This window comes from Mus musculus, chromosome 6 (genome assembly GCF_000001635.26).
Source record: "Mus musculus strain C57BL/6J chromosome 6, GRCm38.p6 C57BL/6J".
Lineage (NCBI taxonomy): Eukaryota > Metazoa > Chordata > Mammalia > Rodentia > Muridae > Mus > Mus musculus.
Window position 1 is genome coordinate 113457949 of NC_000072.6, and position 25339 is coordinate 113483287.

At 50.8% G+C, this 25339-nt stretch overlaps 2 protein-coding genes and 1 long non-coding RNA gene across 14 annotated transcripts; 2 read left to right on the top strand and 1 right to left on the bottom strand.

The window, feature by feature from the left end:
* The first annotated feature begins 750 nt into the window (after positions 1-750).
* On the top strand, positions 751-12810 carry Il17re (interleukin 17 receptor E). 6 transcript variants are annotated; one of them, XM_030255519.1, is made up of 16 exons: positions 751-1078; positions 1412-1427; positions 2222-2276; positions 4331-4428; positions 4646-4805; positions 4880-5019; positions 6005-6073; positions 6813-6879; positions 7767-7942; positions 8032-8079; positions 8161-8206; positions 8305-8459; positions 10489-10557; positions 10958-11009; positions 11082-11180; positions 11609-12810. In XM_030255519.1, the coding sequence occupies exons 7-16, from the start codon at positions 6062-6064 to the stop codon at positions 12193-12195; spliced, it is 1311 nt and encodes a 436-aa protein (XP_030111379.1). In that variant the 5' UTR covers positions 751-1078; positions 1412-1427; positions 2222-2276; positions 4331-4428; positions 4646-4805; positions 4880-5019; positions 6005-6061; the 3' UTR covers positions 12196-12810. The 6 variants fall into 6 exon arrangements, with proteins under 6 accessions (XP_030111379.1, NP_001029203.1, NP_665825.2 ...); NM_001034031.2 differs by having other exon boundaries at positions 823-1078; positions 2218-2276; NM_145826.6 differs by lacking the exon at positions 2222-2276 and having other exon boundaries at positions 823-1078.
* On the bottom strand, positions 10005-11656 carry Gm52872. The gene is made up of 2 exons (XR_003956348.1): positions 11581-11656; positions 10005-11231 (listed from the first exon to the last, which is right to left on the bottom strand). It is a non-coding gene; the product is annotated as a predicted gene, 52872 (long non-coding RNA).
* Positions 12811-13506: 696 nt separating the features above from the next.
* On the top strand, positions 13507-25215 carry Il17rc (interleukin 17 receptor C). 7 transcript variants are annotated; one of them, NM_178942.1, is made up of 18 exons: positions 13507-13839; positions 14123-14144; positions 14283-14435; positions 14679-14741; positions 14830-14939; positions 16213-16324; positions 16605-16649; positions 18451-18590; positions 18787-18846; positions 20916-20970; positions 21041-21222; positions 21303-21353; positions 22182-22227; positions 22358-22479; positions 22810-22869; positions 23236-23287; positions 24335-24430; positions 24549-25215. In NM_178942.1, the coding sequence occupies exons 1-18, from the start codon at positions 13735-13737 to the stop codon at positions 25169-25171; spliced, it is 2097 nt and encodes a 698-aa protein (NP_849273.1). In that variant the 5' UTR covers positions 13507-13734; the 3' UTR covers positions 25172-25215. The 7 variants fall into 7 exon arrangements, 6 of the variants coding, with proteins under 6 accessions (NP_849273.1, NP_598920.3, XP_006505728.1 ...); XR_001785101.1 differs by having other exon boundaries at positions 13512-13839; positions 22153-22227; positions 24549-24808; XM_006505665.1 differs by having other exon boundaries at positions 13512-13839; positions 18478-18590; positions 24549-25192.
* The last annotated feature ends 124 nt before the right edge of the window (positions 25216-25339 follow it).

Here is a 25339-nt window from a genome sequence, read left to right on the forward strand (position 1 = left end):
GAGAGAGAGAGAGAGAGAGAGAGAGAGAGAGAGAGGCCCCCATGGACATGCCCTGAACTTTCCTCCCCTCGGGCATTGCCAAGGAAGGAGAGGGCTGCTGCAGCTCAAGTGCTCCATGGTAAGAGGAAACTGTAAGATGATGGGGATGGGGAGGGTCCCCACAAAGCCTGGAGCCGTGTCAGCCTTTTTCCTGCACCGGAAACCACAGGAAACCAGGTCAGTGCGTGGGGCTGCTCCCTCTGCTCCAGAGCTCGGCTGTCAGCTCTGGGGCTTCCTGAACAAGCCGTATCATTTAGTTGGTCTTCAAAGATGGAGAGCACTTTGACAGCTGGAAAGGGCTAGTGGGCACAGAGAGAAGGCTGGGCTTTAGTGGGAAGACAGCCGGGTGGGGAGCCCAAGTGCATGTGGGGTACGCAGGAGGCTTATTTGTGTTTTATAATGTTTACTCATTTTTGACTTCAGCAAATGATGCCCCAACCACTTCTTTATCGTCAGCATTCAGCGTAGACAAATGGAGAGTAACTGTTCATTTCTCAAAGAGAAGGATGTGGAACTGTCTGTGGCAGAGTATACTAATGTAATATGTGTGTCAGATCGGCAGTATTTGAGGTGCAGGAGGGGTTAAGAAATGGGTGCACCTCCACAACAAGGTGCAGGTCCCTTTCCTGTTAACTGTGCCACACCAAGAGCCTCCTGTGACTCCAGGGCAGTAAGGCTTTTTACAGAGCAAGCAAGTGTTCCTCAGTGCCCTGGCTCAGGAGAAGGAATGTGACCAAGCCTGCTGGTTAGGATCAAGGAGGAGCTTCGGGGCAGGGTGGATCTAGGGCAGGGTTAGGTGAGAGCGCCTGCTGGTACTGTGTGCTTCTCACAGCTCCAGGGCCAGGCCCTGCTGCCCTCTTGCAGACAGGAAAGACATGGTCTCTGCGCCCGGATCCTACAGAAGCTCATGGGGAGCCCCAGACTGGCAGCCTTGCTCCTGTCTCTCCCGCTACTGCTCATCGGCCTCGCTGTGTCTGCTCGGGTTGCCTGCCCCTGCCTGCGGAGTTGGACCAGCCACTGTCTCCTGGCCTACCGTGTGGTAAGGTCCTGCTGCCAAGTGAAGGGGCACTTGCTTGGCACAGACTAGAACCCCTCTTTCTCTTGCCTGCCCTTTCCTACCTCTGAAATCCTGGGCTCTTAGTGGCAGCCTCAGTGTGTCCTCTATGTGGTCTTGAAGGGATGGCTAAGGTTCTGGTGAGCAGAGGTCCTAGGCAGGGTGGGACTGAGAGAAAAACAGCTGGATGGATGGACTGAGCTGAGGGTCTCAGACCCAGATGGTTGGATGCAGAGTGCAGGGAGAATGCACCTTATGCGACTCCCTTCTAATGACTCCTCTCTCCTTTCTTTTCCCTTCTGGGCCCTGTATCTTCAGGATAAACGTTTTGCTGGTAAGTCTTATTTCCTGTCCTGCTCCTCTTCCCTGGGCTCCCCAGTGGTCCAGGACCCAGAGAGCCATCCTTGGCAGTTTTGGTTCCCAACCCAAGGAGTCTGCTATCAGTAAGAAAGTGCAGGACTAGTCTAGATTCCTCAGATTCTATAAATCCTTAGGCAGAGCTCTTCACTCCTCTATCTGACCTTGGCTTCTGAGCACCAGAGTGGAGGAGAAATGACTAGAAGATGAGGGCCGTGTTGCTTCCTGCCAATGGGGAAGATAAAATGAGCAACATGGTTAATCTCCAGGCATCCACCCAAGTGGCTCTTCCTATCACTGGCCCCTCACTCTATCAGGAACAATACTCTTTTATACTTTATGATACATTCAACTTTACCAAGCTTTCCCAGATGCATTGCATTACTTAAGACTCTTGATGAATGAGCAGTCTGGCACCTGGGTCTAATAACTTTCTCAAGATCATACTCAAAAGATTTATCAAAGCTCAGCCCTAAATTCAGTTGGAAGGAGGTAAGAGGGACCTCCTTAGACCCAACTGTTTCTCTTTTTGTTTTTGTTTTGAGACAGGGTCTCACTATGTAATACCAAAGCTTCCATCCTTTAATCCTCCTGTCTCAGCCTAAGCAATGGGCTTACAGCCATGTGTCTCTATGCTGACTTTCCTTTCTCTGACACAGGAAGTTTTGCTCAAACCCCCTGCCCTACTGTCCTAGCCACAAAGCCTTGGCACTGGTCTTGCTGTTTGTGTCTGGTTTCTGGTTTGTGTCTGGTGTCTCATTCTTCAGGTAGGAAGAGCAGCTTTGAGCCATTCCCAGTGGAGGTATGGATTAGGGACAGTTGAAGGGTAAGTACCTGGGCTGACACAGTGTCTGTTGTCATATTGGAACAGGTTTTTGTCTTGTTAACCTCAACAGGGACTTAGAGCATCCTAAAAAGTACATCACAACAAATACTTTTGAGACAACTGTATCATTGTGGAGGTGCCATCTCCACAAAGGGCATCTATCTCCAAAACTGTGTGTTCTATGGACCTGCTGTTGTTACTTGGCATCTGTAAAGTGGGATCAATTTACCCTGCTGTTTCATTGCCTCACTTGGTACACACCGAACAAACAGCAGTTATAAGGGGGTAGAGAGATGGCTCAGTGATTAAGAGCACTCAATGCTCTTGCAGAAAAGAGTTCAATTCCCAGGATCCACATCAGGCAGCTCGAAACTCCACCTCCAGGGAACCTGATGTTTCTGGCCTTCAAGCACCTGCGCTCATTCGCTCATTAGCACCCACCTATACACAGGCACACACACATGCACATAATTAAACATAAAGTCACAAAACGTTAGTTTAAATTTTTTATCATTAGAAATGATGCTACCATGCCTTTAATCCCAGCACTCAGGAGAAAGAGGTAAGCGAAACTGCATTAGTTTGAGGCTAGCCTGGTCTACAAAGTGAGTCCAAGACAGCCAAGGCTGTTTACACTGAGAAATCCTGTCTCAAAAAAAAAAAAAAAAAAGACAGAAATCATGCTACAGCTACAGCCAGACACTGGTGGCACAGGCCAGCACTCAGGAGGCAGAGGCAGGAAGATATCTAAGTTCATAGTTAACCTGGTCTGTAGAGTAAGTTCTAGGACAGCTAAAGCTACATAGAGAAACCCTGTCTTGAAAAACAAAACAAAACAAAACAAAACAAAACAAAACAAAACAAAATCATGCTACAGTGAATACCTACCTTTGTGGAAGTGTGTGTGTATCTTTTTTTTTTCTACTTAAGAATTTTTAAATTGTTTTATTTAAAGTGTCTCATTGAGGCTAGAGAGATGGCTTTTTATAATTTTATAATTGTTATAAACACTTGTGCTCTTCCAGAGGCTCTAGACTTGATTCCCAGCACCCACATGGTGGCTTACCTCTAACTCTACAGTTCCAGAGAGTCCAGTGTCTTCTTCTGATCTCAGTAGACACCAGGCATGCACATGGTGCACATACATGTGTGCAGGCAAAACATCCATATGTGTAAAATAAAATAAATAAACCTAAAATTGTATAAAGAAAAGAAATTCCTTTTATTTATTATTTTAAAATCTCATAACGCATACACTCTATCTTGATCAAACCCACCTACAGTTTCCCTCTCCCACTTCCCCTGAATAACTCCCAAAACATCCCTGTCCCATATTCATATCTTTTTAAAAAAGCATTTATGTTTTGTGTAGTAATGTTTTCCTGTATGTGTGTGTGTGTGTGTGTGTATGTATATATTACATCCATGTAGTGCCCATGGGAGCATCAGATACCCCCAGCACTGGAGTTATAGATGGTTGAGAGCCACCACGTGGGTGCTAGGAACCAATTCTGGATCTTCTAAGAACAGCAAGTGTCACATGTGTCCCTCCACGTTTTGAGACAGAGGCTCACTGTGTAGTCCTGACTCACTTGGAACTTGCCAAGTACACCAGGCTGGCCTCAAAGTCAAGGGCTCTGCCCGTCTCTGCCTCCTGATACAAGTATAAAACCACACCTTGCTCTGTTGTTTCATAATTCACTGAGTCCAATCAGCGGGGCTGCCTACTGGGTATTGACTGATCTTGCTGGCTTGACCTTGCACAGGTCTTGCGCAGGTGATCACCCTGCAGCGAGTGAACACAACCTTCATAGTGTGTCTAGAAGACTTGAGAGGACTCCTCCTCTTTTTCTGCCTCTTACATTCTTTCTACCTTTTCTTCTGTGTTCTCTGAGCCTCAATACTTTTTCACTGAATTATAATTTTTGCCACCAAGAATCTGAATATCATTTCTTTCCTTGATTTATAATAAATTTCTACCCAATATTGGATCAAGTCTCAGGAAAGACAGAGGCCATGAATACCCAGATAAGAAGTTTGTTTCCCTCCTACAGGCCTTCAGTGGGGCTGGTTCCCTCTCTTGGTGAGGAAATCTAAAAGTCCTCCTAAATTTGAAGACTATTGGAGGCACAGGACACCAGCATCCTTCCAGGTACCCTGTAATGTATGGCTCTACCCTATGGTTCCAACCCCTTTCTTTTTTGCCCTTTACTTTTTCTCCATCGACAAAAGGGAGTTTGAAAATGTAAACATTACACAGCAAGGGCAACTGAGGCCAAAAGAACTTGAGCAATTGGCCTGTGGCCTCTCAAGTTCCAAGGCAGACTTCCTGGCTCCTGGCTTAACACCACTTTGTTCTCTGCTTGCAGAGGAAGCTGCTAGGCAGCCCTTCCCTGTCTGAGGAAAGCCATCGAATTTCCATCCCCTCCTCAGCCATCTCCCACAGAGGCCAACGCACCAAAAGGGCCCAGCCTTCAGCTGCAGAAGGAAGAGAACATCTCCCTGAAGCAGGGTCACAAAAGTGTGGAGGTAGGCATGATGGGTGACCGGAGATGGTTTCATCCTTACCTGAGCCAGGGTCACCGAGTCTTCCTTCTCCCTAGGACCTGAATTCTCCTTTGATTTGCTGCCCGAGGTGCAGGCTGTTCGGGTGACTATTCCTGCAGGCCCCAAGGCCAGTGTGCGCCTTTGTTATCAGTGGGCACTGGAATGTGAAGACTTGAGTAGCCCTTTTGATACCCAGGTATGTAGTGCCTTGACAGATGGCACAATTCCTGAGCAAAGAGACTATCTTACAATTCCTAAGTAAATGGGGGGAGGGGGGAAACTAAGGCCCGGACAGAGAGTAATTGCTCAAAACTTATATCATGAGGTATATAGTATTAAAACTTTAATTTGACTAGACAGAAAAGTTGTGGGCTATGTTACTTGAGAGGAGAGACCAGAAAGAAGTAAGTATGGTATATACTCCCAGGGAGAGAATCCTTAGAGACTAGGGCTGCCCAGTTGGTGGAGTGCTTGCCTACCGTGCATGGCCTCTGGCATTGTACAGATGGGGTGGGAGGTAGAAATAGGAGAATCAAGAGTTCAAGGTTATTATTGGAGATACAATGAGTCTGAGGTCAGCTTTGGGGTACATGAGCCCCTGCCTTAAGAAAAACAACAACAAAAGCTTTGTTATTTTCTCAAGAGGTTGTTTCCCTAGTAACTTGACAAAATGGCCACATGCATCTTGGTACTCGTCTCTCGTACCTTTTGTGTAGCCCTCAGGAAATTATATCCCCTAACCCCCCCAGACCAGGTCCTAGCAGCCCACTACAACCTCCAATCATCACAGATGCTGCTGTGCATAGCTTGGCCTCATGTGCAAAGACCGAAGCCATATCCTAGAGTCTTTCCGTCTCTTCTTGTCTACAATGGCTATACCTTCTAACTCCGTGGTGATGCTAGCTAGCCTTTAGTAGAGTTGATGCTTCTAACACCCTACATGGCATATAACTGGAACTCAAGAATAGTATATTCCCTTCCCTAACCCCACTCCTCATAAAATATCCCAAGCAAATGGCCAGAGTATAGAACCAAGATCCTATGAGAAAAAGAAGTAAGTTTTATATAGTGGGAAAATAAGGTATATTGTCTGAGGTCTTAGCTTCCTCCTACTTGGTCTACAATATCCATGCTTTGTCTTAGGTGTCTCTTTTTCTCTTCTTTTGTGGTTTTATCAACAGAAAATTGTGTCTGGAGGCCACACTGTAGACCTGCCTTATGAATTCCTTCTGCCCTGCATGTGCATAGAGGTGAGAATAAGGGAATTTGGGCTAATCATGGCTATTTGCATAGTCATATCTCCAGTAAATCAATTTACAAAGGACCAGGGATGGATGGAAAGACAGCAAGCCTTACAGCACCAAAGAGAAACTCCAACGGGACCATGGCTGCTTAGGAACTGGTGCAGTCTTGGCTGTGAGCCACAGACGCTCAGAGGTGGGAGGGTCCTAGGCAGTTCCACCTCAGCCCTGCCTGGATGTTCTTGAGAGTCAAGGTTGCATATTCCTCTCAAAGCCACGCCCTCTCTAGCCCTCCGTTGTAGTCCTCCATCTTTCCTTATAAGTCTTAAGATAAAGATGTTTTGGACATCACTGGGCTAAGAGGAGTCCTGAAAGAAGGATAGAGACCCAGGGAGGCAAGAAACTGCCAGAGACGACGACAGCACGTGGACTCTCAGGGAGTCCAGAATGAGGAATGACACAGGGCACTGGGTACGGTGAGAAAGCCCAGAATGGGTGTCAGCAAAGCCTAAAATTGAGAGATGTGGCCCACAGGAGTTCTCTGTTGCTGGGAATAGTTCTCTTTGGAGTCCAGAGGACACCGCCGTATTCGCTGCTGTTTCCTCGGCTCTAGAGCCCTAACTCCACAGAGCTCCCTGATTGATTAGTGTCCTGAGGCTCAGGGTACTTCACCATAGTGAGCTAGAGCCAGAACTAATGATGTTGGAAAAGCTATTTCCTTGATGCTCTCTATGCTTTGTCTTCCCAGGCCTCCTACCTGCAAGAGGACACTGTGAGGCGCAAAAAGTGTCCCTTCCAGAGCTGGCCTGAAGCTTGTGAGTGTTGTATTAATCCTGATGCAGGATGAGTGTTCTCCTTCCACCCTCCCTCCCTCCCCGACCTGTGTGTGTGTGTGTGTGTGTGTGTGTGTGTGTGAGAGAGAGAGAGAGAGAGAGAGAGAGAGAGAGAGAGCAGATGGCATGAGCACATTTCTTTGGGGGGAGCAGTGTCTAGCCATCAACCTGCAGATGAGCTCCCTAAGTGCTGAGCGTTGTGAATGGAGGAGTCTCACCCAGGGAGTGGTGAGTGAAAGGACCACCTAGAGACCTAGGCTCACTTCCCAGTTTTGCCATAGATTATCCCCAGATTCCCCCCTTTCCTTCATCAGTAAAATCCCAAACTATTGATGAGGCTTGAAGGAACTATTTTTCAGCAAAGTGGCTGGTATTGTCTAGAGTGCTGTGTGCACAGCACCGACCTTAAGAGAAAAACACTCAGATACAGGTAACAAAGCCTAGTCCTCAGGCAGGGTTATCTTCAAGGGCTGTCTGCAGGACGTCGTCATGGGGAAGGAGGAGCTTGAGACACTGTTGTGAGCAGAGAGGGTCTCAGGGGTGCCCTCGCCTGAGCTGAGCTCAGGAAATGGACAGGATTCAGAAAGAAGAGTCAGGGAAGAAGGCATTTAGCTTCTGAGAGGAGCCCGCACAGATTTTGAGTACGGGATGTTTTGAGTACAGTGTGGAGACCTGGAATGGAAAGGGAAAGGCAAGAAGGCCAGGTAGAAAGGTAGGTAGGGAAAGTGGAGGCATGCTCACCTGCTGAGCACCTTTGCGCAGGACTTGTGCTGGAACTTTGGTATTTTCTCCTGATGCCCTGGAGAGGGGTTGGGGAGATGGAGCTACAGCTGGGCTATGGCTTCATCCTTGGACCTGCCACCTCCCAGATGGCTCAGACTTCTGGCAGTCAATACGCTTCACTGACTACAGCCAGCACAATCAGATGGTCATGGCTCTGACACTCCGCTGCCCACTGAAACTGGAGGCCTCCCTCTGCTGGAGGCAGGACCCACTCACACCCTGCGAAACCCTTCCCAACGCCACAGCACAGGAGTCAGAAGGAGTAAGGGCAGCCACCTCCCTCCAGGACTGAGATGGGCAGGGGCAGGGCCCAGGGACCTTCTCCCTGACTAAGTCCCCTCTCCCTAACAGTGGTATATCCTGGAGAATGTGGACTTGCACCCCCAGCTCTGCTTTAAGGTACAACCATGGGCAGGGGGCTGGCCGTGGGAGAAGGGGTGGGACTGAACCCTGCTGACCTGCTATGCCTGTGTTTCTCAGTTCTCATTTGAAAACAGCAGCCACGTTGAATGTCCCCACCAGAGTGGTGAGTCAGTAGGAAATCCCCCCTCCCACATCTCACCCCCACTCGCCTGTGACCTCCAGGTCCAGAACTACCCAGCTCTGATCACCTCCCACAAACAGGCTCTCTCCCATCCTGGACTGTGAGCATGGATACCCAGGCCCAGCAGCTGACGCTTCACTTTTCTTCGAGGACATATGCCACCTTCAGTGCTGCCTGGAGTGACCCAGGTTTGGGGCCGGATACCCCCATGCCTCCTGTGTACAGCATCAGCCAGGTAGGGCCTAGCTAGGGTTTGCTTCCCACCAGGTCCTCTTGGCCAATGCGTATCCCTAGCCTTCCTGTTACTTCAGTGAGGCAGACCCTGCCTGCGTGGGTGGAGCCACAAAGCCCCCATCCCGGCATCTGTCATAGATTATTTTCTTGATTAACCTTGGATGACTAGCCCTCTGTCAATCTGTGGGACCTTCAGGAGGGAGTTCCTAAGCCTTTCAGTGCCTCAGTTTACAGAGAGAGCAGTGTCCCTTCTTCAGCTACTCTCCAGCCCACTGACGCCACTGCTGCATTTTGTGTGTGTGGTGTACGCATACGCATGTGTAGGTGTGCAAACCTGTGGGTGTAAACACAGAGACCAGAGGTCTTCTATTCATCTCTCTACATTATTCCTTTGAGACCAGGTCTCTCAGTGAACTTGGAGCTTGCTGTTTTCAGCTACGTTGGCTGTCCTGGGATTCACCTGTCTCTGACCCAGTGCTGAGGTTGCATGGATATATGGCTGTGCTTGGCTTCCCTGCACCTCCGGGCAGGGCTTCTCTATGTAGCCCTGGGTGTCCTGGAACTCAGTCTGTAGACTCAGAGATCCGCCTGCCTCTGCCTCCCAAGTGCTGGGATTAAAGGTGTGCACTACCACCACCACCACCACCACCACCACCATCACCACCACCGAGCTCTTTAAAAAAAAAAAACCAAAAACAAAAACAAAACAAACAACTCTGGATACTTAGGGTTTAAATTCAAGTGCTCATGTTTGCATAGACAATGCACCCACCAAGTCATTTTCTCAGCCCCACATTGTATATTGATGCTACCCCTCACCCCAGCTGTCCTCCCCAGGTCTCATGCCTCTCCCACGCACTAGTATAGAAGTTCACCAACTCTCTAGAGACCTCTAGAAGCTGAAGCACTCACTGTACAGTACTGCACTGGTGCCGCTCCACTGTGTGGGCTAAGAATAGGTTGACTCGAAAAACTAAAAAAAAAAAAAAATAATAATAATAGGTTAACTAGATGACTTTGTTCTGTGTATCTGATTTAAAAACCACAATCAGATTCACTCACAAACCCACAGTGATAAGCTGACCAAGCACGCAGTGCTCTCTACATACAGTTCTCTCTCAAAGGCTCCCTTGCAGCTAGGCTATTGCTTTGAGCTCTGTGGGCTCCCAAACAGACAGAGAGTAGCAAACACGTAATGATGAGTATCTACCAGCCTGAGACTGGAGTCAAGCATGTAAGGGGTGCAGAGTAGAGGCAGGTGGTGCTCCTGAAGGGTGGGGTTGGCTGGTCAGTCTTGTAACTAACTTATGGAAAACAGAGTGGAGTCACATCTCATCTGTGGACAGACAGCAATCGGTTCTCTCCGGTTCAATACACATTTCCCGGGCGCCTACTCTGCTCACCCTGCATTATGCACTAGGAAGTATAAGAAGAACATACAGAACAGGCTTCGGCCTCCATTTACCCATGTATATAAATACATACATATATCTCAGCTTAGTATATATGTGTGTGTGTATATCTATTTATGTAAGTTATAATTATATACACAACAATTATATATAAGTTTATTAAAGTATCCATATACATATTGCCATTTGATGCTCCCAGTAACCCACTAAAGATTATTGGCCCCCGCCTCCCATCTGCAAATAAAGAGTCTGCATCCAAGGCCACAGAAAGGACACAAACCCAGAATTAGAAAAGCTATAGTCGAGCCTCCGCCCAGCCTGCAGCCTCCGAAGCTTATTCTCCCCAGTGGACAAGACGCCTCTTCAGCTGTGTGGGTGAAGGGATGCACACAGGACACAGACAATGGCTGTGTCTCCCTCCATCCTCATGGTGGCACTCTGTGTGTGTTAACTCAGCCAAAGCAGCTACTATCTGAGGAAAGTCAGTGGTAGTTGGGGTGGCTGGGGAAGTTTTCTGGAAGTGTCACTGTGCCCTCTAATAGATTGGCTAGGTGAGTAGGTGAGACGCTATCAGATTTGCATGTATGGGGACAACCATTCTACTTTTTGTCCCCACAGACCCAGGGCTCAGTCCCAGTGACGCTAGACCTCATCATCCCCTTCCTGAGGCAGGAGAATTGCATCCTGGTAAGAAATCCTACCCTTACTCCTCACAGACCCCCAGCACAGAGTCCATTAAAGTGTTTGGTTTGCCCAAGTATTTTAAACTGGAATTAGCCATCACTAGTTATATGCTGTCTTAAAAACAAAACACTTATAGTTTGCCTTCCCATTAAAAAAAAAGAGGAAACTGAGTATTGCATGTCCACAGTGAGGTGTGGTGGCAAGGCCCAGCGCTCATTGGTGGCTGACTATTTCAGCTGGTCTGAGCTCTCCAGCCCAGGCCAGCTGTGGGAGCACCTGTGGTCTCACTGGCATGTGTATTAGACACAAAACTAGAGCTGCAGGAATTCCCAAGCCAGCGGGGACCCCTTCCCTGGGAGGAGGGGGTACGCTAGCTCACATGAGTGGGGCCCTGTGTCCTCAGGTGTGGAGGTCAGATGTCCATTTTGCCTGGAAGCACGTCTTGTGTCCTGATGGTGAGTTCTTGAGTGAGGAGGGGGGGAGCATGGGCACTCGAGAGATGGCTCGCCTTTACCTGCTTGATTCAGTCTCCCATAGACACCTCGGGCTCTTGATCCTGGCACTGCTGGCTCTCACCGCTCTAGTGGGTGTAGTTCTGGTCCTCCTCGGCCGGCGCCTACTGCCAGGTAAAATCACCTTTGGTCGTGGGAGATTCAGATGGTCCCAGCACTTTTTGACTGAGAGAGGGCCAAAGCACAGGCTGCTATGCTACTCTTAGGCCCCCTAGTGGGAAGGAATGGTTAAGGCAGGGCAAAGGGCTGTGGGTGCAGTTTGTCTGTGTACCACCATCCACCCTGCTGCAAAAGGCGGTGTTGGGGACGACAGGGCTATTTACTCTGCAGCCTGCTGTGCGTTAAAACCTTCACAGTTTCCTCAGCAGTTTGGGGAACTGACTCATTGCAATAAATCCTCATAAAGGACACATTGTGCATGCAGGACACCCTAGAATGTAGGCCAGAGTCCCCAAGGGGAGGGCTACGCTGGCTGTCCTCGCTACTCCCCCTCCTCTCCCAAGACGCCCCTTACCCTACTCAGCTGTTGCTCCGGTCCCTAGGCTCCGGTCGAACAAGGCCAGTTTTACTCCTACATGCAGCGGACTCAGAGGCACAGCGACGCCTGGTGGGAGCTTTGGCCGAACTGCTGCGGACGGCGCTGGGAGGTGGACGCGACGTGATCGTGGATCTCTGGGAAGGGACGCACGTAGCACGCATTGGACCACTGCCGTGGCTTTGGGCAGCGCGGGAGCGCGTGGCGCGGGAGCAGGGCACAGTGCTGCTCCTGTGGAACTGTGCGGGTCCCAGCACCGCCTGCAGCGGTGACCCGCAGGCTGCGTCCCTTCGCACCTTGTTGTGCGCTGCTCCACGTCCGCTGCTGCTCGCCTACTTCAGTCGCCTCTGCGCCAAAGGTGACATCCCCCGGCCGCTGCGCGCTCTGCCACGCTACCGCCTGCTTCGTGACCTGCCGCGCCTGCTGAGAGCACTGGATGCTCAGCCTGCCACCCTAGCCTCCAGCTGGAGTCACCTTGGGGCTAAGCGGTGCTTGAAAAACCGTCTGGAGCAGTGTCACCTGCTGGAACTTGAGGCTGCCAAAGATGACTACCAAGGCTCAACCAATAGTCCCTGTGGTTTCAGCTGTCTGTAGCCTCAGCCTGTGTAGCAACAGCAGGAACTCCAGAATGAGGCCTCACACATGTACTCTTTGGGGGTGCTTCTTGTCCCCCAAACCGTAAGACTCACCTTAAGTCCCACACTTGACCAACCTCCCTCACATTTGCTCCCTCTTAGAGTTCCTGAGAGGAACTTGGGCTTTCCTGATAGGTCCTCAGCCCTTTCTGAGAAGGAGGGACGATTTTTCCATTTCTTTTCAAAACTGAAAAAAAAAAAAAAAAAAAAAAAGACAACCATCTGCATCGAGCACTCCAGTTCAGGCTGGAGGGCTAGGCCAGGATTGGAAAGCAGGGCCTAAGTGTCAAGCGCTTGAAGGGGGTGGGGGCGGGGGGAGGTGCTCTGCTCGGCAGAGTTGAGAGAAACCCCGTCAGCCAGGAGTCCCTCACCTTCCCCAGAGGGAGGCCTCGTCCAGAGGTAGTTTGATTTGTTTGTTTGTTTGTTTGAGACTGAAGCCCACTGTGTAGCCCTTGATGGCCTGGAACAAAGAGGTTTATCTACCTGCCTCTGTCTCCGGAGTGCTAGGATTAGAAGCCTACATCACCCAATTGGTAAGAGAGATGAATAAAAGCAAACGTAGTAGACACATTAAGGAACAGTGTGCTGCTCTTGTGTGCCTGGGCCAGTCAGGAAGCCTGCCCTAAGCTTGTTCTAGAACAGCTCACCAGCCCAAGTCCTTTCATTCCCACAAGCATTGCCTGTGAAAGGCAAGGGGGACCCAGTGCCTCCTGGATCCTCTCCTCACTATGATTCTTCCAAGAGCAAAGGAAAACCGGAAGCTAGGCAGCATGGCCATCGCTCTCCTCCAGTGCCAGCAACAGCTCGACAGAACTCAGCCCAGTAAGGGGTCTCCCGGGCCTCACTGCCCCTCCGTCTCCCCTGAACCTGGGCCAGGCAGTGGGGAGCTCACTTTCTGGTGCCCTTTGACAGCAGCCCGTTGTCTTCAGAGCTCCTGTTTCACGAGGGTCACTGTCACTGAGACCCAGGGAAGAACCTGAGCATAGTAAGAGGGGACCCAGTGGACCTTAGGATCCCAGGGTCATACAGGAAGTGGAAACACCCGGCATGCCACAAGCCTGGGGTCTTTCTGACCAGATCGATCAGAATCTTTGTTTTTTGGTGAGATCCGGGGTAGGAGTTCCTTTACACAGTAGTGAGTCCAGCTGTGCTGCCTTCCCAGGGCTCCTCCCAGCCAGGTACCAGCCAAGGAGGAGGAGGAGAAGCCACCACCCAGGTCCAAAGCTGCTGGCTCCTAAGCCTGGAGTTGGTGGGAGGGACGGGACAGGGCGGGGCGGGAACAGCCACTGCCTGCTGGGAGCCAAATCGAAAGCACTCCAGCTGAAACTGGGCCTGGAGTCCAGGCTCACTGGAGTGGGGAAGCATGGCTGGAGAGGAATTCTAGCCCTTGCTCTCTCCCAGGGACACGGGGCTGATTGTCAGCAGGGGCGAGGGGTCTGCCCCCCCTTGGGGGGGCAGGACGGGGCCTCAGGCCTGGGTGCTGTCCGGCACCTGGAAGATGCCTGTGTCCTGGTTCCTGCTGTCCTTGGCACTGGGCCGAAACCCTGTGGTCGTCTCTCTGGAGAGACTGATGGAGCCTCAGGACACTGCACGCTGCTCTCTAGTGAGTCTGGGACTATGGGAGGCTGGGAAAGGCTCAGAGTTAGAGTTCAGTCTCTGCCTCATCACAGCCCGAGTCTGGCTCCTGTCACTGCCTCTATCAGAACTGCCCTGTCTGGTCTGTCTGGTGCTGATGGGGGAAGAGAAGATGGAAAGGGGACAAGAATTGGTCTTTTCTTCAGGGAAGGGCTTAGGACAAGGAGCGCTGGAAGGAGATAGGCAGTGGCTAGGGGGCTGTCAAGCAAGGAAAGGCGCTTGAATTGAATTGACTTTTTCTTCCTTCCCAGGGCCTCTCCTGCCACCTCTGGGGTAAGTATTGCTACTTGAAAAGAATGACTTCCAGGCGAGCTGAAGGGAAGCAACTGCTGGCGCTCAGCCTGGAAGCTCCCCTGCCCTCTGCAGGTATCACAAACCAAACCAGCTTCCACCCCACCCCTTCACACCCAGATGGTGACGTGCTCTGCCTGCCTGGAAGCCTCCAGTCTGCCCCAGGCCCTGTGCTAGTGCCTACCCGCCTGCAGACGGAGCTGGTGCTGAGGTGTCCACAGAAGACAGATTGCGCCCTCTGTGTCCGTGTGGTGGTCCACTTGGCCGTGCATGGTAAGTGAGGAAGCCCGCCCGTAACTGAGTGCACACATAAGCCTGTCTGGGGAAGGCATGAGGATTGCAGACTCTGGGGACATCTGCAATGTCTAAGATACTGGTCCAGGTACCTCCAGGCCAGCCTGCTCTCCCCCAGGCCTCTGCTTATGCGCCATGGCATCTATGCAAGGGAATCTAAGCCCGAACCAGCCCAGAGCAGATGCCCGACTTGGGCTTTGCTCTCTTCTCTGCTTCTTGCAGGGCACTGGGCAGAGCCTGAAGAAGCTGGAAAGTCTGATTCAGAACTCCAGGAGTCTAGGAACGGTGAGGAGCCAGCTGGCCCAACTACTGCTTCTAGTCAGGGTCTTTCCCGTGGCCCATGGCCTGGCTGACCCCTGCTTGTTGCTCTCAGCCTCTCTCCAGGCCCAGGTGGTGCTCTCCTTCCAGGCCTACCCCATCGCCCGCTGTGCCCTGCTGGAGGTCCAGGTGCCCGCTGACCTGGTGCAGCCTGGTCAGTCCGTGGTATGTGAAGGGCTCCTCCTGAGGAGAAGAGCCACCTCCAGAATCCCAGATTCCCTTAACAATCTCGTGCACTGTTTCCTTAAGTCTTGGGTCTGATCTGAGCAGTGAGGCCTCTTGGCTTTTTTTGTGGTGGTTTTTCTGTCTATAAAATGAGGGTAAGGACACTCCTGGCTCACGTGTGACTGGGTGAGAAGTCACTAAGCAGTCCTCTGGGACAATCTTATTTCATCTTCTCACAGGCGGCACATGAGGCTTCCGGGTGCTTCCATCTCTGCCAACACTTGGCATTTAAAATTTAAAATTTTAGCCATTCTGCCATATATGTCATGGTTTATACCTGGAAATTTGTGTGTGCATGTGTGTGGCAGCAGTATTTATACTTCTAAATTACATTTATTTATTTATTTATTTAGTGTGTGTGTGTGTGTGTGTGTACTGGGGGTTCATATAGAGGGCAGAGGACAAGGTACAGAGTCAGTTTTGCCCTTTTTATCATGAGGGTCCTTGTGATTGAACTCAGGCTGCCAGGCTTGGTGACAACCACTCCAATGAGGCCACACCTACTCCAACAGGGCCACACCTAGTAGTGCCACTCCATGGGCCGAGCATATAGAAACCACCACACGTGCTTACTTGCAATTTATAACTTCCTTCATGAAATGTCCTTTGAAACTTTTGATGGCTATAAAATAAGAACAAAGACCTGGGAATGTAGCACAGTGGTAGAGTTCTTGGCTAACATGCTTCATTCAGGCCTTGGGTTTGACACCCAGCAAACACACACACACACACACACACACACACACACACACACACACACACACACACACACACACACACACACACACACATGGGCATGTGTGCACGCACACATGCACACAATTTTTTTTTAGCCTGCCTAGTTTATGTCACAGAGCAGCCATGAGCACCTCTGATGTGTGCCTGCGGGGGCTGCTCCACGCTTGCGTTGGCGTATCTAATCAGCTTCCCTCTGACCAAGTGGTCTATGACAGCAGGTGTAGGCAGCAACTCAGATAGCCTGGTTAATCCCAGGCCTGCCAATACAGCTGTAGGAGATACGTGCTTTAGAACTGGGAAGCTGTTCAAAAGAAAGAAACTATAGTGATAGATTTCAAGCTAGATAGTATAGATGCAGTCATTGGCTGGAAATGGGGCCAGTAGGTAGGCAGAGTGGTCTACTCACATGAGCCCAAGACCTTGGCCTGCATTCTGAGCCCTTCACCTCCAGCCATCCACCACCCTCTCCTCATAGGGTTCTGCGGTATTTGACTGTTTCGAGGCTAGTCTTGGGGCTGAGGTACAGATCTGGTCCTACACGAAGCCCAGGTACCAGAAAGAGCTCAACCTCACACAGCAGCTGCCTGGTGAGTCACCCCAAAGTCCTGGTTCCCCAGTCTGCAGTCCCTTTGGTCACTCCCCATCTTTCTGGTCCCATCATTTTCAGGCAAGGTTCTGAGCTGACACCCTCCTCAGTCAATTTCGTGTGCTTCTAGCCCCTGGGATAGGTGCTCTGTGCCCTGTGTAAGCGTGGGTGGTCTTCAGGGGACAGGCAGCCCCTCTCAGGATCTCCCCATGGTTTGCACTGCTTCCCTTTTTGCCTTGGTCCCCATCCCCACTGGACGTTTTTCTGTGATCTCTCCCCAGACTGCAGGGGTCTTGAAGTCCGGGACAGCATCCAGAGCTGCTGGGGTAGGGGCCAGGGACAGTGGGCTGGGTGGGGGAGGGCAGGATCTGGAGTTTACACAATTGGATGCTTGGGGTTGACATCAGCCTCAGAGATGCCAGGTTCCAAAAGTCACAGGACATGTTCTATCATTCATTCATTCATTCATTCATTCATTTGCTCATTCCACATGAACTGCAGAATTGCTTCATCTATGTATGTCAGGCACTAGAAATATTACAAATGCTCATTGATCCCAGGAACATCTAGTGGCCCAAAGCACTGTTAAGATTCTGGTGCCTCTCCTGACTGACCAGAGTGGGTAAACTATTAAACCTGAAACAGCGACCAAAAAATGAGGAGATTTTGATGTTACTTTTGTTTTGTATTTTCTTTTAAAGAGAATTTCTCATGCATATGTAGCATATATTTTAAAAAGATATAAGTACAATGATTTTTTTTTTTGAGACAGGGTTTCACTGTGCAGCTCTGGCACTATAAAGACCAGGTTGGTCTCATACTCACACAGACCCACCTCCCTCTCCGCCTTCCAAGGGCTGGGATTGAATGTGCACCATCGTGTCGGGCAAAGTGCTCTGGTTTTAATGTCTAGTTCAGTGAAGTGATTGTGTAGTTAGGTTGTTTTTGCCTTGTTTTGCTGTTTTGGTTTTGACAGGCTCTTGCTATGTTGTCCATGCTGGGCTTGAACTTGCAATCTTCCTGCCTCAGCCTCCCAAGCAGCCAGGGTTGCAGGTGGGCTTCGCCACATCTGGCTCCGTTGGGTTAGTGCTTAATGACTTCTACAGCTAGCACAAGGTGAAGGTGTGCGACAGGTTTTAAACTATTAAATAGTCCCCTTTCTTCTCTTCAACTCCATTTTCTTTTTTTGGCATTCCTCTTTGGCACTCCATACAAATCACTAGACACCAGAGCTTTGAAAACACACACCAGGCATCTCCTCTTGTCACTCAGTGGTGAGTGCCTTCCTTATTCAACAACGATTGACTGAGTAATTACTCCGTACCAGACATAGTTATAGACTAGAAGTAAATTGATAAGCAAACCTGATAAAACTTCCCGTCTTTATGGAAATGGGAATTGGGATTAGAAAAGGGTTGAGGGAAGATCCAGTAAACTCCTGGGATATATACAGTATATTCCTGTAGAATATACAGTATATTAGATGGTGACAAGTTATGGAGAATATTCAAGAGAGGGGGATGGGAAGGATGGGAGTTCCAGTAGTGAGACAGCCTCACTGTAATGAAGGATATGAAGAAAAAACCCTGTATTTGAGAGACAGAGTCACATAGGAAGAGAACAGCCTGTGCAAAGGCTGTAGGGCAGGAGCAAGGCAAAGTGTGCTTAAGGAATGTGAAGGCATCTCATGTGTTTGCAGCAAAGTATTCAAGATAGAGGTACTAACATATTAGGTTTGAGAGGTCTCAGAAGCTAGCCTGGTTAAGGTTCGTGGAAGCTGTTGTAAAGACTAGCTTATATTGGGATTACTATGTGGGGGCATAAGCAGAGTCTAGGGACAGTGATTGCATTAAGGAGGTAGCAGGATTCTACTGGCTGCAGAAGAGGAGCTGTCCCCAAGAAGCAAGCTGGAGCCTCTATGGGCTTGGCTCTGGGCTTGTGTCTGGGGACAAAGCCCAGTCTGAGATGGAGATACAGTCTGTCCTCCAAGGGCCTCCTAGTCCAAACCCTTCCAGGGGTTTGATGGAATCTCTAACGGGGCAGTTGGTGAGTATGGCCCAGGCTTAGCTGTGCAGAGGGGGTGAAGAGAGTCTGAACTTCCCCATCTCTCTCTGCTTTTCCCACTAGTCCTGCCCTGGCTCAATGTGTCTACAGATGGTGACAATGTCCTTCTGACACTGGATGTCTCTGAGGAGCAGGACTTTAGCTTCTTACTGTACCTGCGTCCAGTCCCGGATGCTCTCAAATCCTTGTGGTACAAAAACCTGGTGAGGCTTCTCCTCTAGACCCATGCTCTCCCTGTGCTGATGCCCATGCTAAGGATGTCGGCAAACTGTCAAAGGGGACACACCCAGAGCAGAGGACCTTAGCAGTGGGGAGGGTCTGTCTGTCCTTGGACTTTGGGCCTCCCCACTTCCTCTTTCTTAGCTTCTCTTAACCCACTTCTGTCTACTCATCCCACAGACTGGACCTCAGAACATTACTTTAAACCACACAGACCTGGTTCCCTGCCTCTGCATTCAGGTAAGAGCAGAATTCATCTGTACATGGGAGACAGGCTAGGGAGGCACGGAGGGATGGCCTCCAATCCTCTGGGACCACTGTCCTCCATACTCTGAGATAGAGAGCACGGCCCCTTCGGGTGGCTGTCTCATTGCTCTTGCTGTCCTATGCCTTCTGCTTGTTATGTGTCCGGAACCCTGTTCCTGGTGCTCCATCCACAAGACTGTTCCCTGTGGCTCGTGGCCCACCCAGATATCCTTTCTTCCTTGCAGCTTTTCCCTGCTCCTCTATTCCCTCGTTGTGTTCCTTGGGAGGGTAGGACGCATGCTATATACTTAGAGGAGCTTCATCCTTCTTGCCATGTTCTAGCTGGATGACCTTGGACAAGACACTGCTCTCTGAGCCTGCTCCTTATCTGTAGTCTGGATAAACTGTACCATTATAGGGCTATTGTAAAGAAGGGTGCCACATCTAGATTTAATATGTTGACAGCAGCCACTCCCTCTGATTGCACATTAAATTAGTCATCGAATCCCGATCACTTGACCTCTGGCATTTGAACCCCTCATCCTGTCTCTTCTCTCTATTTTCAGTTCCTTTTGGACCTGTCTAACCCCTCCTTTGGGCTGTCAATAATCTCCACTTCCTCCCTCCCTTCCCAGTACCTTCCTGTCTTCCCCGCAATGAGTCTTTCCCAGTGGACTTTCTCCTAAGCCCCCCTCTATGAGAGGCTTGTGATACCCAGCCCAGCTGCTCTCCAGGCCCCACCCACCCCGCCTGTGCTCAGCTGGTTCCCACCACCTCTTCCGTGTAATCAATCTTCCTAGATCACATCACCTCGTGACCAAAGCTTCTCCAGTACCCTGGCCTTTCCTTGTTCTGAATCCCCCGTCTCTCTCTGGCTTTTCTTCTCCACGTGCCACTACCTCTAACCTTTGGCTTCTGTTTAATTTTTTGTGTGTGTATATAAGATGCTCCGTGAACACTTGGAAGTGAGTAACTGACTAACATTTACATACTTCAACCTTACTGAGCCTGTGACTTCTTTGAAGGAAAGCAAATCATATCTCATTCAAATATAGTAACATTGCCAGAGCCCTGGACAGAGCCTGGCATACAGTGGTGCTCAGCCAGAGCCCTGGACAGAGCCTGGCATACAGTGGTGCTCAGTCAGAGCCCTGGACAGAGCCTGGCATACAGTGGTGCTCAGCCAGAGCCCTGGACAGAGCCTGGCATACAGTGGGTGTGAATTGTTGACTGCACAGATGAATGAACAAATGCCCAGTGCCAAACAGTGGTGAGACGCATGGCACATGTTCAGGAACTGTTTGCTGAGATTCGGCTCTCTGTATCACCATGTTCCGTGCCCACTACTCTCAAACATTTGATAAACAAATTAATATATTTTCTCATGGCATAGGTCTAAGCACATAGTAGATACTCTAAAAAAAAAAATCCAGCACAGTATTTGATACATAGTAGATATTTACAAAATGTTTGTGAAATGAATCAAAATTAATAACCTAAGGTTCCTTGTGTATCCCGTACTGCTAACACACATTGTAGGCACTCATAATACACATAGTAGGCACTCATTGACAGTTGAGTGAAAATCCAGGTGTCATGGTGCATGCTTTTGTTTGTTTGTTTGTTTGTTTGTTCTTTCAAGACAGGATTTCTGCCTCGAACTCAGAAATCCTCCTGCCTCTGCCTGGGATTAAAGGCATGAGCCACCACTGCCCGGCTTTGGTGCATGCTTTTAATCCCAGCATTCAGGAGGTGAGTCTCTGCGAGTTCCAACCAGACAGGGCTATATAGTGAGATTCTGCCTCAAAAAACAAACAAACAAAACAAAAACAACAACAAATAACAACCCCCCCAGAAGTTGAGAGAAGATGTACATTTCAGTGTTTACAGAGAAAATCTATATTCCCTTCTCCAGAACTCTGTAAGAGTAAGAAGCCCGGTGAGCGCTTATGAAACCTGCCTCAGTGAACCCCTCCTAGTACCCAGCAGAGGGTCTGATGTGCAATCATGGATGGTTGGCCCGGTCAAGGTCACCTAGTAGGCTCTCTCTTTTCTTTTCCCAGGTGTGGTCGCTAGAGCCAGACTCTGAGAGGGTCGAATTCTGCCCCTTCCGGGAAGGTGAGCTAGTCTCCTAAGGCAGGGGGTATGGGAAGGTGGACGACTTATTGACCCTGGCCCTCCGCTGCAGATCCCGGTGCACACAGGAACCTCTGGCACATAGCCAGGCTGCGGGTACTGTCCCCAGGGGTATGGCAGCTAGATGCGCCTTGCTGTCTGCCGGGCAAGGTAACACTGTGCTGGCAGGCACCAGACCAGAGTCCCTGCCAGCCACTTGTGCCACCAGTGCCCCAGAAGAACGCCACTGTGAATGTAAGTGAGGTCAAAGGTTGGAGAGAGTGTGTGGGACGCCAGCGTTTCCCTTCACCTCACTCATTCCCTGTTTTCCACAGGAGCCACAAGATTTCCAGTTGGTGGCAGGCCACCCCAACCTCTGTGTCCAGGTCAGAACAGTAATGACAGCATTGGGCTTCGGGTGGGGCCCTGCACCGGTTCTCCTTCCCAAGCTACAGCCCCCACACGTGTTCCTGGGCACTGTGCACCCAAACACACTCACCATACATGGACACATTAATAATGAAAATTAGAGCATTTTTAAATTCAAAAACAAAAGCATTCATTCAAGATTTAACTGGGCACAGAGGCTCATGCCTACATTCCCAGCACTTGGGAGACTGAGGCAGGAGGATATGTGGGCTCCCCTGGGTTTGAGGCCACCTGGTCTGAGCTAGTCAGTGAGTACCAGGCCAGCCTAGGCTACAGCACGATACTGTTTCGAGACAAATATTGAGTATCGACTATGTGCCGGTCGCTTTGAGATTGAGCTGTCCATGAGCAAAGCTGGCAAATGTCCCTGTCCTCACAGAACCTATTTCTCATCAAGGAAAGCGAACAGTGTGCTTTAAGGACGCATGTTAACGTGCAATCACATGCTATGGGAAGAGGCGAAGGAACGGAGGCTGTGATCCTCAGTGGGTGACTAGGTGAGGGAGAGAGTCTCCTGTTTGAGGTGTCAGATGTGGAGATGTTTTAAGTGCAGACAGAGCTTAAGGTTGTAAATTCAGTCAGCACAGGCGTCCTCCCTCCCAAAGCCTGGTCTGAGAAATGGGTGACTCCTAATCCTGCAGCCTGAACTCAGCTCTGCCGAACCTCAGGTCCAGAGTGCAGAGCCGGCCTGATGGTCTTCCTCTTGCCTGCACCCTCCCTCTTGGACTTCCTGACCCTGGCTCTTGCTTTTCCTAGCGCTCCTAACTCTGGCTCCTTCTAAGCAGGTGAGCACCTGGGAGAAGGTTCAGCTGCAAGCGTGCTTGTGGGCTGGTGAGTGGGGCAGGGCCACTGCCATGGGGGGCACCTTGGAGGAGCTGCCTCCCGGGGGGTAAAGGTCGGGGGATGGGAGGAAGGCAAAGCCCAAGTGGGTCTTACTAGAGTGGCCTCTCCCTCCTCCCAGACTCCTTGGGGCCCTTCAAGGATGATATGCTGTTAGTGGAGATGAAAACCGGCCTCAACAACACATCAGTCTGTGCCTTGGAACCCAGTGGCTGTACACCACTGCCCAGCATGGCCTCCACGGTGAGGACGAAGGAACCGTCGCTAGATGCTTCCAGACGCATCTCATGCACGGCCTCATATTCTTACTTCTCTTCTCAGTCACTGTATCCCACCTTACTTTACTCTATCATTCTCTGCCAGGGCCAGTACTGCTTCTGGGAATACAGTGCGGGGGGGGGGGGGGTTGGGGGGGCGACGTATTCGCGTGCCCTTGCTTGTGTGTACGCACACACATTCCTTCTCAGTGGCTTTGTAAGTCTCTTAGCTCCTCTTGACAAACAGCCCTGCTCTACTGCAGCACCTTACATGCTGCCCCGGGTGACAGCCCCTCCCACTCCTTTGCCTTGGCAGAGAGCTGCTCGCCTGGGAGAGGAGTTGCTGCAAGACTTCCGATCACACCAGTGTATGCAGGTGAGTTGGTGACAGAACTTGCCCTGGTGCCTGCGTGTGTCTGCTTGCTCTCTGACTAGCCTAGGTAGGTAAAGGGTAGGCGATATCATGCCTGTCCCACAGGTGCTCACTCTGACTAGAGCCCAGTTAAATGATACACACCCCCAGTCAGTGCTAGGTTCTAGAAAGAGCTTTGAGGAAGAATCTGGCAAGGCCCCATTTGGCACAGAGGTCAGCTTGGGCACAGTTTGAGCAAAAGCAGAGGTATCCACTGGGGCCTGCCCTGGGCAAGGAAGTATGCATCGCTGAGGCTAGGAATGTGAATAAGCTGGCCAGAAATGATTCGCCGTTGAACACCAAGCCAGGGACTGTGGTTGTGTCTTACAGCTGTGGAACGATGACAACATGGGATCGCTATGGGCCTGCCCCATGGACAAGTGTGAGTACGAGGGGAACTGTTCTTCTTGTGTGCCAGCAGCTGACTCTGACAGGGACCTCAGTGCTGAGGCAACATGTGATGCTTCGCCAGGCTCAAATAAGTCACAGCAGCATTCCTTTCAACCAGTCAAAAACCACAGAGAGGGAGAAAGATGGCTCAGCTGGTAAAGACATTTGCCACCAAATCTGAAAAAAAACCTGAGTTCCCTGAGACCAACATGAATGGACTCTCTTGAGTTGTCCTCTGACCTTCACACAAGCTCTATGGCATGTGTGCCCCTCAAGGGTGGGGTTGGAGGAGGGACAGGGATAAAAACACACTTTTAGGGATCCCAGAATCACTAAAAAGACATAGCCTGCCCACAGCAACAGAAATCTAAAAGGACAGGGCCAGTATGAGCTGTTGACTGTTTGCGATCTTACAGTAATAGTTATGGGTTCAGTGCAGTGAATGAGCGCAGCCAGGACCTGGTTTAGGTGGATGAAGGGTTCAGGGGAAAGGTCCTAGACACACCGGGAAGCCTCTGCTAGTTGAGAGGAGTCAAGCTGCAGTTTTAAGACTGTGAAGTACATTTTTGAGAGTTTCCAAAGCTGTCAGTGTGGTTAGAGGGTCTTGGGAAGAAGATGGGAGGCCCAATAGGGTGTAGGATTTTATGTCCCCAGCAACACCAGCTCCCTCAAGGGCTAGAATAAACCTATTTTAAACAGATCTTGGTGGTTCCCCATAGAGTGAATGGACTGTAAGCGGAAAGATAGGGGCTATTGCAATCATGCAAGACAGCAAAATTAAGGGCCTGTAACCCTAGGCTTCAGGGGCAATATCAGCTGCAATCTGAATGCACTTGATGCTGTTGTCCATATTTACAGGCATGGAAACGGAGGCAGGTCACAGAGACACATGGAGCTTTTTCAGTGCGTGGGCTCTGACAAATGCGACTTTGGGGCAGATCACTTCATGTATATAGACTCATTTTTTTTCTCCTCCGATAAGGTGGAGTAAAAGATAAAGGTTTCTTACTAGCCCATTATTTTCCCCTGTCTATTCCAGACATCCACAGGCGCTGGGTCCTAGTATGGCTGGCCTGCCTACTCTTGGCTGCGGCGCTTTTCTTCTTCCTCCTTCTAAAAAAGGACCGCAGGAAAGGTGAGTGCTTTCCTGTCCTGGTTTCCCAAGGACAGTCTCAAACAGTGGCGCTGGGGCTCAATTGGGTGGAGGGAAGGCAGGTCCGGGCTCACCCTCACAGGCTCCACTATCCCTGTAGCGGCCCGTGGCTCCCGCACGGCCTTGCTCCTCCACTCCGCCGACGGAGCGGGCTACGAGCGTCTGGTGGGAGCACTGGCGTCCGCGTTGAGCCAGATGCCACTGCGCGTGGCCGTGGACCTGTGGAGCCGCCGCGAGCTGAGCGCGCACGGAGCCCTAGCCTGGTTCCACCACCAGCGACGCCGTATCCTGCAGGAGGGTGGCGTGGTAATCCTTCTCTTCTCGCCCGCGGCCGTGGCGCAGTGTCAGCAGTGGCTGCAGCTCCAGACAGTGGAGCCCGGGCCGCATGACGCCCTCGCCGCCTGGCTCAGCTGCGTGCTACCCGATTTCCTGCAAGGCCGGGCGACCGGCCGCTACGTCGGGGTCTACTTCGACGGGCTGCTGCACCCAGACTCTGTGCCCTCCCCGTTCCGCGTCGCCCCGCTCTTCTCCCTGCCCTCGCAGCTGCCGGCTTTCCTGGATGCACTGCAGGGAGGCTGCTCCACTTCCGCGGGGCGACCCGCGGACCGGGTGGAACGAGTGACCCAGGCGCTGCGGTCCGCCCTGGACAGCTGTACTTCTAGCTCGGAAGCCCCAGGCTGCTGCGAGGAATGGGACCTGGGACCCTGCACTACACTAGAATAAAAGCCGATACAGTATTCCTAACCAAGTAGCACTCGTGTATCTGTTCCGAGGACCCGCTAACAGAGCCTTTAACCCCGCTGCCCTTTAAAGCCCGGACAGGTGCAGCCCGGAGCCGCTTCTGGTTGGCTAGTGTAGGGTGACGCCATGGCACATGGCTTTCCATAATTG

Excerpts from the sequence above, each read along its gene's own strand:
- Il17rc (NM_178942.1), top strand. The coding sequence starts at position 13,735 with ATGCCTGTGTCCTGGTTCCTGCTGTCCTTGGCACTGGGCCGAAACCCT. Across the intron at positions 14,940-16,212 it reads TGCAGCCTGGTCAGTCCGTG|GGTTCTGCGGTATTTGACTG; the intron begins GTATGTGAAGGG and ends CTCTCCTCATAG. Across the intron at positions 22,480-22,809 it reads TGCCCAGCATGGCCTCCACG|AGAGCTGCTCGCCTGGGAGA; the intron begins GTGAGGACGAAG and ends TTGCCTTGGCAG.
- Il17re (NM_145826.6), top strand. The coding sequence starts at position 947 with ATGGGGAGCCCCAGACTGGCAGCCTTGCTCCTGTCTCTCCCGCTACTG. Across the intron at positions 4,429-4,645 it reads GGACACCAGCATCCTTCCAG|AGGAAGCTGCTAGGCAGCCC; the intron begins GTACCCTGTAAT and ends CTCTGCTTGCAG. Across the intron at positions 8,460-10,488 it reads CTGTGTACAGCATCAGCCAG|ACCCAGGGCTCAGTCCCAGT; the intron begins GTAGGGCCTAGC and ends TTGTCCCCACAG.